The sequence below is a fragment of the Petromyzon marinus genome (genome assembly GCF_048934315.1).
Source record: "Petromyzon marinus isolate PM22_M1 ecotype Great Lakes invasive population chromosome 84 unlocalized genomic scaffold, UKy_Petmar_22M1.pri1.0 chr84_unloc.3, whole genome shotgun sequence".
Taxonomy (NCBI): Eukaryota; Metazoa; Chordata; class Hyperoartia; order Petromyzontiformes; family Petromyzontidae; genus Petromyzon; species Petromyzon marinus.
Window position 1 is genome coordinate 1,546,235 of NW_027422640.1, and position 15,951 is coordinate 1,562,185.

Sequence of the window (15,951 nt, forward strand, 5' to 3'; positions counted from 1 at the left end):
TTGATGATCTTCCGAACAAAGACAAGATAATCAAACGGATACAAGACATGCCTCTGTCGGCAAGAACTGTTCATGATCGTACCATCGTGATGGCAAACAAAGTGGAGGAAACGCAAGTGAAGGACATAAATGCAGCGCCGTTCTTTTCTCTGGCTTTGGATGAGTCAACAGACGTGAGCCATTTGTCGCAGTTCAGCGTGATTGCAAGATATGCTGTTGGTGACACACTGCGCGAAGAAAGTCTTGCTGTTCTGCCATTAAAAGGGTCCACAAGAGGTGATGATTTATTCAAGTCTTTCATGGAGTTTGCTCAAGAAAAAAGTCTACCTATGGATAAACTTCTCTCAGTGTGTACTGATGGTGCTCCGTGTATGGTGGGGAAAAACAAAGGATTTGTGGCGCTTCTCCGTGAACATGAAAATAGACCCATCCTAAGTTTCCATTGCATTATACACCAGGAGGCACTTTGTGCTCAGATGTGTGACAGGCAGTTTGGCGAAGTGATGTCGCTGGTCATTCGTGTGATCAACTTTATTGTTGCCCGAGCCTTAAATGATCGCCAGTTTAAAACACTGCTGGATGAAGTTGTAAATAACTATCCTGGTCTGCTTTTGCACAGCAATGTGCGTTGGTTGTCAAGAGGGAAGGTGCTTAGCCGTTTTGCGGCTTGCCTGAACGAAATCCGGACTTTCCTTGAAATGAAAGGCGTCGGGCATCCTGAGCTAGCCGACACCGAGTGGCTCCTCAAGTTTTACTATCTCGTAGATCTGACTGAACATCTGAACCAGCTCAACGTGAAAATGCAAGGCATTGGAAATACAGTGTTATCCCTTCAACAAGCTGTATTTGCTTTTGAAAACAAGCTGGAGCTTTTCATCACGGATCTTGAAACAGGTCGTTTACTACATTTTGAAAAACTGAGCCAATTTAAAGATGCATGCACAGCAAGTGAGCCCATTCAAAACCTTGATCTCCACCAGCTAGCTGGCTGCACATCCAGTCTCCTACAGTCCTTCAAAGCACGCTTTGGAGAATTTCGTGAGCACACTCGTCTTTTTAAGTTCATCACCCATCCAAACGAGTGTTCACTGAACACAGCCGACCTGAATTACATCCCTGGTGTCTCCGTCAGAGATTTTGAAGCAGAAGTGGCTGACCTGAAGGCCTCAGACATGTGGGTGAATAAGTTCAAGTCACTGAATGAAGATTTGGAAAGAATCACACGACAGAAAGCGGAGTTGGCGAGCAAGCACATGTGGACAGAAATGAAAAAACTCCAACCCGAAGACCAGCTGATTCTCAAAACTTGGAACGCGCTTCCTGTCACATACCACACACTGCAGCGTGTGAGTATTGCTGTATTGACCATGTTTGGATCTACGTATGCATGTGAGCAGTCATTCTCACATCTTAAAAACATCAAGTCCAACCTACGATCACGTTTAACGGATGAAAGCCTCAACGCTTGCATGAAGCTTAACCTCACCAAGTACCAACCCGACTATAAAGACATCAGCAAATCCATGCAGCACCAGAAGTCGCATTAATGGTGAGTGTTATAACAACATTATTTAAAAGAATAAATTCAGAGGCTTATTATACTGACATTTAGTTGAATTCACTTTTAAAATATATTATATGGCTCTCACTGAAATAAATTTCCAAATTTTTTGCTTTCATGGCTCTCTTAGTCAAAAAGGTTCCCGACCCCTGATGTAGTGGCTGCCACAGTGTTTGCTGATGATGCAGTAGCCATATTAGTTGAAGTTCAAGTGAACCTACGATGCATCACGTGGGATGCTACGAGTTCTGTAATTCATGGTGGCTGTTGTTGTGGAGGTGAAAGCACTTCATCTTCTCTGCTGTTAGGACCGTGGCTGGTGTACTGCACTCCACCAGAGTGTAGTCCCATTGCTACATGATGTAGGCCAGCTTGAGATGGAAGAGGAAACACAGCCCCAATACCAGTGAAATATAAAAAGTAAAATTCAACATCCTAAACAACAAAAAGCTATAATTGTAGGACAAGGCCGCAGTGAATTTTACATACAGATTGATAGAATTAGGTTGTGATGATGCTGATGTACACGGGAATGCTAAATGTGGTGGTACTATCTTGTTTCACATGCAAAACACACAAGACAAGTGGTGGTAACATTTTAGTTAAGATTATTTTTTTTTACAAAGGTACAGTGTTTATAAAAATTGCATATGTACAATACACATCGTGAAAGCTTCCACACAATAATCCGTGATGTACATGATGTTGCTGCATTATCCATGGTGAACGAATACGCTACGCTTTTTTAATGTAGTTTCTTTTAAAATATTTGTCTGCTATAGGAATGTTTGTTTTAGTGTAAGTAAAACTAATTTGGTCGTTTAATTATTTGTTTTATTTAGATAAGCCTGGTGATGATTACAGAGAATTCTTGTTGAAGCTGACGTCATTGACACAAGACTACGATGCACGACCTGGAGAACCTGCAGTGTTTTTGCTGGAGAGGATGGTGAACCCAATTCTGGTTCCCTATTACAGCCAGCAAGAAACCAATGAGCACGAGTTACTAGCGAGAGGAAAACAGCACGAGGAAATGATAGAGAGAGCACAGAGAGAAGGGATGACTTACAAGAAGCTCTTTGATCCCGTTGAATCCATTGGGGGAAAAAAACACCCCCGACTGGTTATTGTAGTGGGGACTCCAGGCAGCGGTAAAACCATGTTGAGCAAATTTATTGTGCACAGCCTGCTGTCAGGTGAGAGAGTGTTTGCACAATGCTTTGATCACATTGTGCTCATAACGTTCAGGGAGATAAATGATGTTGTAGAGGTGTCACTGGCAGAGCTGTTTTCTGTGCTGCACTCATGTTTGGGAAACAAAGCGGATGAGGTTTTCGCAAACCAAAAGAGAACCCTTTTTGTTATGGATGGGTTGGACGAGTTTGGAAAGTGCCTTCACTATGCCAATGCTTGCACTGATCCACGTAAGACGGCAACAGTAGAAGCTATCATTGCTGCCCTAGTGAATGGAAACCTCTTACCCAATGCCACGGTCTTGATAACGACCAGACCCATTGCAATGGAGCAGCTGAGGAAAGTGAATGTTGATCGAGCTGTTGAAATCATTGGGTTTTCCAACGAAGATAAAATAGCATTCTTTAACACATTTTACCAAGATAGGAGTCTAGCAGAAAGGGCACTCAAGCTCCTGCAGGAAAATGAAACAGTGAATACATTGTCCCAGAACCCTTCATTCTGCCATATAGCAGCCATTACACTGAAGGAACATTTACAAAAGTCTGATCATTCTGAGATTATCCTCAAATCAATGACCGACCTCTTCACACAATACGTGTTTGGGCTAATAGAACACCATGGACGTGGCAGCCACGGAACCAAGGAAACCTTATCGTCTCTTGCCAATATGGCTCTGAAGGGGGTTCAGCAAAACATCCAGATGTTCAGCCAAAAAGATCTAGAAGAGTGTTTTGTTAGCTCTTCTGAACTCGGAAGTACATTCATCAACAAAGTGTTCACATGCGAGGGCATTAAACAAGGGAGTTGCTATTCATTTTCACACTTGACAATGCAGGAATTCTTTGCAGCGATAGCCGTGCATCTGTCACATTCAACACGGCCAGTAAGTGACGTCATCAAGGCTATTGAGGACAGCAAAGATGGGAGGTTTGATGTGTTTCAGAGGTTTTTTTGTGGACTAGCATCAAGCACTCCATGGAACTTCTTTGAGGGTATCTTGGATCCTCCATCTGCAGATTCTCAAAAGGAAATAATCGAGTGGCTCAATCGCAGCATGAAGACTCAGATGGTTGACAAACACAGGCTCATCAGTCTCCTGCACTGTGTGCACGAGCTGCAAGACCGCAAATCCCTCAATGATGCCACTCGGTCCATGACTAAGATAGACCTGTCATGCACAAAGCTGTCCCTGCCAGACTGCGCTGCCCTCTCCTGGATCTTGATGCAGCGAGAAGAACCTGTGACGACACTCAACCTGTGGGGCTGCGGCATCGGCACCGAGGAAATGAAGAGACTCCAGCGTGGACTGCACAGATGTAAAGAGCTAGTGTAAGACTGACACACCTCGCATTCACTACTTCACAAATTGTGCATGCATATGTATGTGTGGGTGTGTGTGATATTAACTCGTCTTCAAATGAGTAGCAGGTGCGTTGTGTAAAATATTGCTACTCGGGAGACAACGGCGGCCGGGCACGATGCTGGTCACCGACGCCATCATATGCCATACTCATGTAAACACTCGGTCTTGCGTAGCCCATGCATGAATACAACTTGTGACGAAATTATTCCCCTTGCCACTGCCATCATTGTCCTCACTCCTCACTTCACTCCTCTCCCCGCACTCCACGCTCACCCATTTCCTTATACCTCCCATTAACCCCCCCAATCTGCTCCTGCCTTCACTTATCCCATAACCCCACCCGTCCCTTGCCCATCTCTTCACTCTGCCCCCATACTCACGCCCACTCATCCATAGAGGGATAATGTTTGGTGAGTGAATGCGTGCCTGCTTGAGTTGGTGGGTGACTTGGGGGATGGATCGATGAGTGAGTATGTTGAGTTAGGTGAGGATGTGAGTGAGTAGGTGGGTCAGTGCTGTGTGAGTGGTTTGGTAAATGAGATAATTAATGTGAGTGGGTGAGTAAATGTATACTGAGTAGGTGGGTCCACAGTGAATGCTGCACTCACTGTACATTAAAGTACAGAAGGAAGAAAAGTTATGCATATGGGTGGCTGCTGTAACGCTTTCCATCATCTTCAGCAACATTTAATTCGCAATAATTATAGCCCTCACACTAGGCGCAGGAAGTGAGGTGACCGTAGGCCACATTTAGAAAATGGAGCCCTGATAGCGACTCTGCGGTGGAGAGTGAGGGTAACGGTTTGATTCACGTGGCCGATTCAAGTCCCTTGTTTACAGTGGACCATGGTCAGTTATGGTGCCCCCACTACAGAGACAGCTGATATGTAATGGGTGTCATTCTTAGTTGTAAAGCATTAAAGAGACAGATATCCCCCAAGTACCCCATACAAACTGTTGGGGAAAGTGAAGCCCGTGACAGAGAACAAGCACACACAACTACACTGCACTTTAGAGCACAAAGACAATCTCCCCGTGGAGCCTGCATACACTTTTGAGGCAAGTGCTGATCACACTTCCCTGACTAGCACCGTCCTTGGCTGTCTTTCTCTCCCCATTGCTGATGTTTACACACCATACCAGGCACTCATTTAAGGCTCAGGCACCATAGAGGACTTCCAGGACCAGATTTTTTTTTATCACTCACCACTGATGCTGTTACCAGATATTGAACCCAGGTCACTTAGTAATGGAATGGTGCCAAGGACTTCCCCACAATTTCCATAACCACATTCAAATACGCAATGAAAGACACTCGTATATACACACACAGACATGTACACAGTGTACATATAAACTCACACACTCCTACACATGTACAAGTAAAACCTTTGGTCACTCCACTGCTGGATAAAGCACTCCCACACCATGCAGGTCTTGGGGGTTATTTGACCATACATCACCACTCAAGTCAGTGTGGGTTGGTGTAGAGCATAGATGAATGTTGTTCCATTACCATAACGCAGCTCCGCAGGCTACAATAACTGTTGTTATGCATGTTAGTCATGGGTAGAAGCACCATCCAGGCTCGATACTTTATAGATTTTCAGATTTATTAGATCTTACATGTACACTAATATACACACTTTCATATATGAATACACACACTCACATGTACATAAACACTAATATCCATATACACGTATATTTGCACATTGCTACACACTCACACACACACTTATACACACCCCTGTTTGAGTCTGCAGTTTTAATGTGACAGTATTTTTTTACGTTAAAATAAATGCAAGCAATCTTCATATAATAAGGATTAGCATTCATAAGGCTCAATTCGTCCAGTGATCTGATTGCGCCATAGACAAAATTAGTTAATATACGCATGTATGTGCAGGCAGTCCCAGGTTTATAGAAATCCGAATTTACGGAAATGCAACCATAAATAATGTAAAAAAAACTCAACGTGTGGAAATGTTAGTGTTAGTTACATAAGTGTAACTAGTGCAGCGCGTTGAGGTTGCATATTAATACTGCGGAGCGAGGCCTAAGCCCCGCCTCAACCAAAATGTCGCCTTCCCCGAGCCCGAGCTTCACGAGGATTAAGGTATTTTTTATTGTATTATATAATTATTTTCCTTTTGTAGCATTACGTATTTGCTTGTTTTCTATGCTGAGAACTATATATTCCCATGTTTCTATTGCTGGTTTTCATTTTAAGTTCATTTCTTGAGTTATTTACTTTAATTACTGTGTGTGTGTATGTAGGTGTGTAGACGAGGTAAAACAACCCCCTACCTCCGCGTGGTGTCGGACGGGCAACGCTGTCATGGACAGTGCTGTGGGGGGGAGGGCCAATTCCGATTGGCCTTTCCTCTCTTGGTGTCAGTGACCACCACAGCGGCTAAATGGGGGGGCTGGACAGGTGTGAGGGGCTGGTAACCCCTCCACCTTCATTTAACTACCACGAAACTACGACCGAAATTTTTTACGAACAAGCTTGTGCCGGAGTCCCCGGGGGGACAGGCGTCTATGACGTCTCCTGGCCAAACCCCATTTGGCGGAGCCAGGAGATTGAATCTTTACCCTCGGGGCTCCTCCAGAAACAAAAAATGCCACTATGCATGGCCACATGGAATGTTCGAATGCTCACTGCTAAGGAGAGGCTGCCACTCCTTTGTCGGGAGCTGGACCAGTACTGCCTGGATCTCTGTGGTATTCAGGAGGTCCGGTGACCGGCTCTGGTTTCTGCCACCATGAGGGGTGGGCAGTCCTATACTCGGGGCAGGAGACTGCCAACCAACAGGGAGTGGCTCTTCTTCCAGACAAAAGAATTAAGGGGGCGTGGGAGCGTGGTGGTGAGGGGTGGGATGCTGTAAGCCCCAGGCTATTTTGGGCTCGCCTTCCCATCAACCGGAGGCGAGGAGTGGTGGTCGTGGTTACTTATGCCCCCACTGAAGACGAACATCCGTGGAGGGATGCAGGCAAGGCTGATGAGTCAGATGCCTTCTATGACCTCCTGTCACAGGTGCTAGCTAAGTGACCCCTTGGGATGGAGTCATCTTGTTAGGTGACTTTAATGCCTGAGTTGGTCATGATGCTGGCACCTGGTCTGGAGCAATTGGAAGGCATGGGCCAGATCAGCTCAATAACAACGGTAGGAGGCTGCTAGATTCTTGTAAAGCTTGTAATTACCAACACGCTGTTCCGTTATCGGCACATCCATACAACATCATGGATGCATGCCGAGTCCAAACAAGAACATCTGCTGGACTACGTAGTGACAGAACAGTGGATGCGGGCCCATGTCCTTGACACCAGGACCTACCGTGGAGCTGATCTACCCTCTGACCATCGACTAGTCATCTGTACGATGCGCCTTCCATTATTCCACTCCGGTGGTGGGTGTACACCCAGGACCCCATTCCAATCTAAGGTGGCCTGGTCTCAGCTAGCTGATGAAAGTTGCATCGCTTGTGGCAGGGGTTGGCATCGTCCCCCATTCCTGCAGATGTCGAAGGTAAATAGGTGAGATTTAGGACTGTGACTCAGGCAGCTGCAATGGCTGCTTTGGATACATGGTCCAGACCTCCCCAGAGACCCTGGCTGACAGAGGAGGTGTTCAAGCTGGCTGAGAAAAAGCCACAGGCCCACTCTCATTGGCTACAGCATCCCACGTCGGAGAATGAGGAGGCTTACCGCAGCCTTCGCTCGGAGGTTCGGAGAGCTGTGAGGCGCTGCAAGGATGGGTGGTGGTCGCGGGTTGCTGAGGAGAAGTAATCTGCCTCAATGGCCCATGATCACAAATCCATATTTAATTCCATCAAAAAAGTAACCTGCAGCGCCACACTTATTACCAACATTAGGGGAAAAAACAGTGATCCAATCTCCGACCACCAGGAACAGGTTTTCAGATTTGCTGAGCATTTCTGTGAAGTCCTGGGGGAGGGGAAATCCCTCCACATGGAAAACATCGTGGGACAAAGTGGGGATGACCCTGTTGAGGCTGCGGTGCCTCAAATATTGGAAGAGGAAGTCACCCCCTGTCAGTGGCTGTCTGAGGTGCCATCTGTTGAGGAAGTACTGAAGGCGATCCAGAGTCCGAGACAAGGAAAGGCACCGGGCAGAGATGATCTCCCAAGCAAAATGCTGAGGGAGGGTGGCGTTTGTGCACAGACTGCCCTACATGACATCATAACAACAGTCTGGACCACTGGACGGGTTCCCCAGGACTGGAAGGATGCCCTGGTGGTCCCCATCTTTAAGAAGGGAGACCGCACAGACTGTAACAACTACAGGGGCATCTCACTCCTCAGTGTACCAGGAAAGGTCCTGGCAAGGATTATTCAGGAACAGGCGGTCCTACACAGATGCCATATTTTCTGTCCGTCTGCTACAGCAGAGGTGTAGGGAATTCCAACAAGACCTACATCTCTGCTTTATTGACCTGGTCAAGGCCCATGATACCATCAGTAGGCCTGGGATCTGGGTTGTTCTTTGTGCTTTCGGAGTCCCTGACACGCTGCTCACGATCATTAAGGACCTTCATGATGGTGAGCGGGCCCGGGTATAACTACGTGGCCGGGAGTCGGAAACCATTCCCTGTTAACATTGGGGTGTGACAGGGATGTCCTCTGGCTCCAACATTATTTAACATCTATTTCGACCACGTAATTCGTGAAGCCTTCAGTAGTTGTACCGGAGGAATTTCCATCTGGTACAGATACAATGGGAGGCTGATCGATGCCCGGGTGCGGTCAAAGGATGGCTCCCTATTGGTCAACCACGTTGTGTATGCCGATGACCTGGTCATTTCGGCTCACTCAGAGGAGGAGTTGGAGGCGCTGCTGCTGAAACTGTGCCATTTAGAGGTCAGGGCCTTACCATCAGCCCCACCAAAACGAAGCACCTGCCTGGGTATTTTGTACCATCGGGCACTCCACCCCCACAACTCCCAATCGGTTATGGGGCAGTTGTGGAGAGAGTCGAGAGATTCCCATACCTGGGCAGTGTGCTCATGACCGGCTCCGGTTTAACAGCAGAGGTCTCACTCTGAATCAGTCGAGCGGCATTATCTTTTCATTGGTTGCGTAATGCTGTGTGGAAGCTACCTGGTCTGTCGCTCCGCAAGAAGCTTCAGGTCTTCTCGGCCACAGTCATTCCCTCCCTTCTCTATGCTTGTGAAATGTGGACCCCCCTAATGAAACATTTTCGCCAGTTAGAAACATTTAGGCTGGCCTGCCTATGATCAATCTTGGGTTTAACCAGGCTGGATTGTGTGAGGAGCTCACAAATCCCTGAAAGATCTGGACAAAGTCCAATCGGTGAGCTCCTCCAGCAGGCAAGGCTGAGTTGGCTGGGCCATGTAGCCCGCATGTCCAATCACCGCATGCCCAAACAGCTTAGGTTTGGCCGGATCAAGGGGGCTAAATGGGGGTGGCACGGGCTAGAGAAGAGATGGAGTGATGTGGTACAGGAGGATGTGGAGCTGAGTGGACTTGCCGATGACTGGTACCAGTGGTGTCAAGATCGGCCTCTGTGGAGGAGGCTCGTGAAGGATGCTACTGGGCAGTTGGAGGCAGTCGCCCACCGACAACAACGGAGGGTGGAGGAGCGACGCTCACAACAACGAGCAGAGCGCCGGGTGGCTAAACCACAGCAAGTTGGCACTGTAGGGGGCACAGGTGGTGCATCAGCCAGTCATCTGAGTCAGTCGACCCGGTGCACCTGGGTCTGCCCCGTGACCTGCCAGCGGGCGTTCGACACTTCACGTGGCCTCAAGGTGCACATAGTCTGGAACAAGCGTCGTGGTGACGTCACCACCACTTAGTGGCGAATGGCGGTTGTTGTTGTAGACGACAAGCGGTAGTGTCGTGATTAGCGCTACGCTGCGCTATGAACCCGGTGTCCCGAGTTCGATTCCTGCTCACGGCCAACACCAGTGACGATTATCTGAACAGGACTTGGACTTCCCCTAGGTCGATTCAGCCTCAAATGAGCACCTGGTGCGATGTGTAAACATCACCACTGGGTAGACAAAGACGGTCGGGCGTGTTGCAGGCAACCCACCTCGTGTGCCGTTCCGGCCTTCATAGGTATTTACTAACAGCACTTTCCACCACAGTTTGTTAAGGCTATAAGGGGGATCTTTGTCTTTTTTTGGAGACGAGGTCTTGCAAAACAACACCCTTATAAACACAAACACGTTTCAGATTATAAAGGTACAGTGCAGTATAAATGAATGGATAATTATGAGTAAACTGATATTTGTTAATGCCACAAATATCATATGCTTCTGTGTTATATATGAAACAATGAGCAGCTTTGCTCATGAACGTTTGTGCTGTGGTCACGTGCACCGCCATTGTGAGTGTCCCTCACTCAACGCGTGTTTGACTCCGCGGTTCCCGTGGGCTCAGTGAGTCAGCGCTGTCCCTTCTCCCGTCCACCCGGGTTTAGGCTGGGTCGCAACGAGATCGGAGACAGCGGCCTCCGACTTTTCGCAGACGGGATGTTGGGGAGAGAAGGAAGTTTGGAGACGTTAGAGTGAGTAATGTCCTGATGCACACACACTTATATAAGTACTGTACAACTATACAAATATATATACATACAGACACAAAACACAAAGATACTCAGTATAGCATAATAATGTTGTATTTTAACGTCGTTTATAACTACATTTTTATGCACTCATCAATTAAGTTATTAGCCACACTTTTTACAGCACTTTTAACAACTATTAAATAACACTACAAATAAATCTTGACTTAAAGCTTTCGTGACTGCAGGAATTCATACTCTTTAGGTCTTTTGGTCAAGGCACGTAGATAGAAAATAATATTTTATTATTTTTATATCTACGTGACTTTACCGAAAGACCCAAAGAATAACAATACAATTACCATTGTCACATTACCTACTATAACCAATGATATTATTTTAAACTATATCATGTTAATACAGTAGATCGTCGATTATCCAGCGGCTTGGGAGGGAAGGGGTTACTGAATTTTGAAAAACAGATAATCGCATCATTATTTAAAATAGCTTGTTTTTGCACAATCTTGAATAAGATTATGTTTTTAGGTGGTCTGTATATATATAGACTGTTTTAAATAGTTTACAATATAAAAATCGCTTAACTAAATATACAAAGACATAATAAATATCTTGCTGTATACTGACTATTTACTGTACCGCACTCACCACTCCAATCTCGAAGACTCTGCATGGGGTGATGTGCGTACTACGCTCTTGTTCAACAACTTGTGTTAGACATCGACTTGTGTTTGACAACAACAACTTGTGTTTGACAACAACAACTTGTGTTTGACTACAACAACTTGTGTTTGACAACAACAACTTGTGTTTGACAACAACAAATTGTGTTTGACAAGAACTTGTGTTTGACAACAACTTGTGTTTGACAACAACAACTTGTGTTTGACAACAACAACTTGTGTTTGACAAGAACTTGTGTTTGACAACAACAACTTGTGTTTGACAACAACAACAACAACTTGTGTTTGACGACAACTTGTGTTTGACAACAACAACTTGTGTTTGACAACTTGTGTTTGACAACAACTTGTGTTAGACAACAGCAACTTGTGTTAGACAACAACAACTTGTGTTTGACAACAACAACTTATGTTTGACAACAACAACTTGTGTTTGACAATCGTCGGACTGATGCAGCCTTCAGATCGGTGCTCTGGCAAACGCCGAATTGCACGGAATTTTTGCCGGATTGCACTGCATATTTACTATTTCTATGACTAGTTATTAGTCATGAAAAATGTATATACGTGCAGTATTGTAATTGTTTAAGTTGTTGTATGTAGTGTATAATGTACTGTAAATATAATTTGACGAGGAAATTGGAGGATGTTCAGAGGAAATTAGGAATGAGAGGATATGGGAAGAGTTGTAGTGGAAATGCCGATATGCAGGCCAGGTGCTAAGTTACCTTGTGCTCAGACAGTTGTCACTGGGGGATTCCTTTCAATTACATTGTGATGAGATGTTAAATGAAATGCTTTCAGATGTGACCGCTTATAGGATGATGCAATATCGAAAATAAATCATGATTATTTGATCTATATCAGTGGTTCTTAACCTTGTTGGAGGTACCGAACCCCACCAGTTTCATATGCGCATTCACCGAACCCCTCTTTAGTGAAAAATAAAATGTGATTTTTTTCAAATTCAAGACGTAGATATGTTTTTTACTGGTACACAAAATGAGCCGTGCATGAACATTACCTTGTTCAAAGAATAAAACCAACACAATGCATAAACTCACAACAAATTACATACCTGGAAATCAATGTGACTTCTGCTGTTGCCTTTGAGAGACCAGTTCAGATATGCGTGGCTTCACCTTGGCAAGTGCCACTCTCATGTCATTTTCACAGCAAAGTCTGTTCCTTTTCTTCGTTTTTATGTCCAGCATCCTCGAAAAGGATTGCTCACAAAGATATGTTGTAACAAATGGTATAAAAAAATCCAGGGCTTTCTTAGCAATAACTGGATACTTGTTCATTTGTCGACACCAAAACGTTGAGAGCGTTGTTGTTCTGAAGAGTTGCTGTTGAACCTGGCTCTGCTGAATTTCAATGATTTCGTCGAGGAATTCATCATTGACATCTGCTGTTTCAACAGCAAACGTGAACGGCTGTCTCACCCATGCTGGATATGACTCTCTTGTAGGGAAATATCCGTCGAGAGACTTTGCAAGCTCATCTAAGTGCGTGGCAATTGTTTGCTTCAGTTCCGTGGATACAGAAATATCTCCGATTCCAGACACATCTTCGATCTTACTTGCACAGTCGTCCAGAAGCGGGAAGTTTGCGAAGTTATTGTTCTCTGTTCGTCGTTTCCATAACGGTAGCTTTTTTGAAAAGCCTTCAGGTGTTCTTCCGCTTCCATGATATTGACTCCACCACCCTGCATCTGCTGATTGAGATGATTGAGAGCTGCGAATATATCAGCCATGTACGCTAAAATGAGAATAAACTCAGGATTTTTTAAGCAATCTGCATGGCAGTGTTGGTGCTCTTGCAAAAACAGGGCTAATTCCACACGCATGGCAAAAACACGATTCAGCACCTGTCCCCGGGATAACCACCGAATATTAGAATGGAGCAGAAGTACCTCAAATTCAGAGCCCATTTCTTTACACAGCTCACTGAAGATGCGGTGCCTCAGAGCACTTTTTCGCACATAGTTCACACATTCCACCACAGTTTTTAATACTTCTGCCATTTTTGGAGGTAAGGTTTTTGTTGCCAACGCATGCCTGTGCAGAATACAATGCGTCACAATGATGTGTGGTGCATCGGCCTTTACTAGCGCACCAAAACCAGACTTTCTTCCCAGCATGACTGGAGCTCCGTCCGTACAAACTGCAGAAACCATATCCCATGAAAGATTGTTGTCTCTGAAGAAGTCATCCACAAGCTTCTTCACATCGGCTGCCTTCGTTGTTGTTGTAAGAGGCTTACAAAATAAAAACTTCTTTTATCATGTCGTCTTTCACATAGCGTACAAAAACAGCAAGCTGGCTTAGATCAGAAACGTCTGTGGTTTCATCGAGTTGAAGGCTGAATTTTGCCGGGCTTGAAATCAGATCCGCGACTACTTGAGCCAAGATGTCTTTACTCATGTCTTCTATTCTGTCACTGACGGTGTCATTTGAAAGGGGAATTTGGGATAATTTACCTTCGGCCGCTGTTCCGAGTATCAGATTCGCCATCTTTAATGCAGCTGGTTTCACAAGTGTTTCACCAATGGTGTGTGGCTTGCCCTGCTTTGCGATCAGGTAAGCAACTTCGTACGATGCTGTCAGGATCGGTTTGTTAACAGGTACAAATCCAAGAGCAGGCAGAGTGGCCCTTTCATCGAATCTGGCTCTCTTCACCCTGAATTCAGCAAGTGTTGTGTTCTTGTATTCCCCGTCTCCATGCAGCTTCAAGAAGTGTTCCTTTAGTTTTGCCGGTGCAAGACTAGAGTTGCTCAACTTGGCGTTGCAAATCATGCAGATAGGACGCTCACTCCCATCACGTTCCGTGATACATGAGAATCCATGTTGTACATATTCGTCCGACCACTTTCTTCTTTTGCCCGACATAGTTAGTATGGATAAAATATTAAAGAAATCACACGACGTACGACAACAACAGTCACACGTTGACTACTGAGTACGCACTAAATTCCCCGCAGCGCTGATTGGCCAAGCAGTGTAGCATGATCATCTGCAGCCAGTGATGGCCAAGCGGGCCGTGTGTGTCATCACAAATTTACACAATAATTCAAGTGTGTCCGGACCTCCGTGGCGGGGGCTCTGCCGAACTCCTGAGATCGACTCACCGAACCCCTGGGGTTCGATCGAACCCAGGTTAAGAACCACTGATCTATATATACATACACAGAGATTCTACAGAGAGCCTTTAGCAGACTTTTGGTCATATACTGTTAGGGAACACCTAATGAAGACCAGAACGGCACATGAGGGGTTGGGAGGCCAGCACCACACTCAGCCAACTGATGTTTACTTACTGCACCAGGTACTAATTAAGGCTGAGTCGACCTAGGTGAGGCCCACGGCCGTTTTAGATATTTATCAATGAAGTTATCCGTGAGCAGCAATCGAACCAGGTTTGTGGCTCACTGTGCTAACCACTGCACCACTACTTGCCTTGTGCATGCACACATACATGCATACACTAAGACACACATGTACAAAGATGCATAGAGATGGACAAATGTTAATGCACACGTAGTAGACATTCACACACATCACATTAAACCCAAAAACAAAAACCTAAACAGCAGTTGCTATTTGCAAGCTCCTATTAAAGTTGCCACGAGGTTCATTTGTGCACAATCTCCACAAGCACGACCCTCAACCACTGTCCCATCAACCACCACCTCCCCTCACCACCCCTCACCATCTCCCACTCTCTGCCCAGACCCTCCACTCATCCTCTCTGCCCCCACTAATCGTCTCTTCTCTCCCTGTAGGCTGTATCGGTGCTTACTGATGGACAAGTCGGGTTCCTCTCTCAGTGTCATCCTCAAGGCCAACAAAGGTTTGAAGAATCTCGGGTAAGCTCTGCTGTTAGTTTCTCACTTGTGCTCTGTACACGAACTGTGCTAATTGTTGGTGCAACGCTTCGTGAAGTAAACATTTAAATGTAAACCCAGCAATCTTGCTGTCTCTACATGGCAAGGCTGAGCAATATCTTTGTGTACGCCCAAATCACGCAGAATGCACCAAACTGAATCAAAATTGAGCCTGGATAGAGCCTGGATGGGAGGCCACCATGCATTAATAGGTGCTATGGGTTACAGGAAAACTTTGTGGGCAGTAGAGGGCAGGGAAGAAAAATCTAGAGACATCTCACATTTCCTACACTTAATAACCATAACATTCTTATAATATATTTAAACATTTACGGGAGGCTGGTTTCACAAAAATGCCTGCTTAATCGAGTCCATTTTATAAATATTTTACTGTAACCTCAACACATTTGTTAAATTTAACACGTAGGCTAAACCAATATTCATATTCACAACATATTGTTAGCAGATACATTGATTGTAAACATCTCCCTGTGTTCTGCGATTAAAATGTACTACACTTGTGTGTGATCCTCTGTTGCAACTTTGTGTTTATATAAACGCAAACACTTCATATTATAAAGGTACAGTGCAGTATAATTGAATGGATGATTGTGAGTAAACTGATATTTGTGAATGTCAACTGTTATATATATATAATGTATAACACAGAAGCATTAAACAATGAGCA

General features: G+C 45.3%; 1 protein-coding gene and 1 long non-coding RNA gene across 2 annotated transcripts in view; both read left to right on the forward strand.

Annotated features, from left to right (window-relative positions):
* The window catches only part of LOC142908446 (uncharacterized), a 313,842-nt gene that overhangs the window by 47,799 nt on the left and 250,092 nt on the right, over positions 1 to 15,951 (forward strand). The window lies entirely within an intron of this gene.
* The window catches only part of LOC142908441 (NACHT, LRR and PYD domains-containing protein 3-like), a 49,017-nt gene that overhangs the window by 15,986 nt on the left and 17,080 nt on the right, over positions 1 to 15,951 (forward strand). The window contains exons 3-5 of the mRNA XM_076059148.1: positions 2,404 to 4,087; positions 10,593 to 10,679; positions 15,162 to 15,245. Coding sequence (XP_075915263.1) covers positions 2,404 to 4,087; positions 10,593 to 10,679; positions 15,162 to 15,245 — 1,855 coding nt within the window. The remainder of the gene's footprint in view (positions 1 to 2,403; positions 4,088 to 10,592; positions 10,680 to 15,161; positions 15,246 to 15,951) is intronic.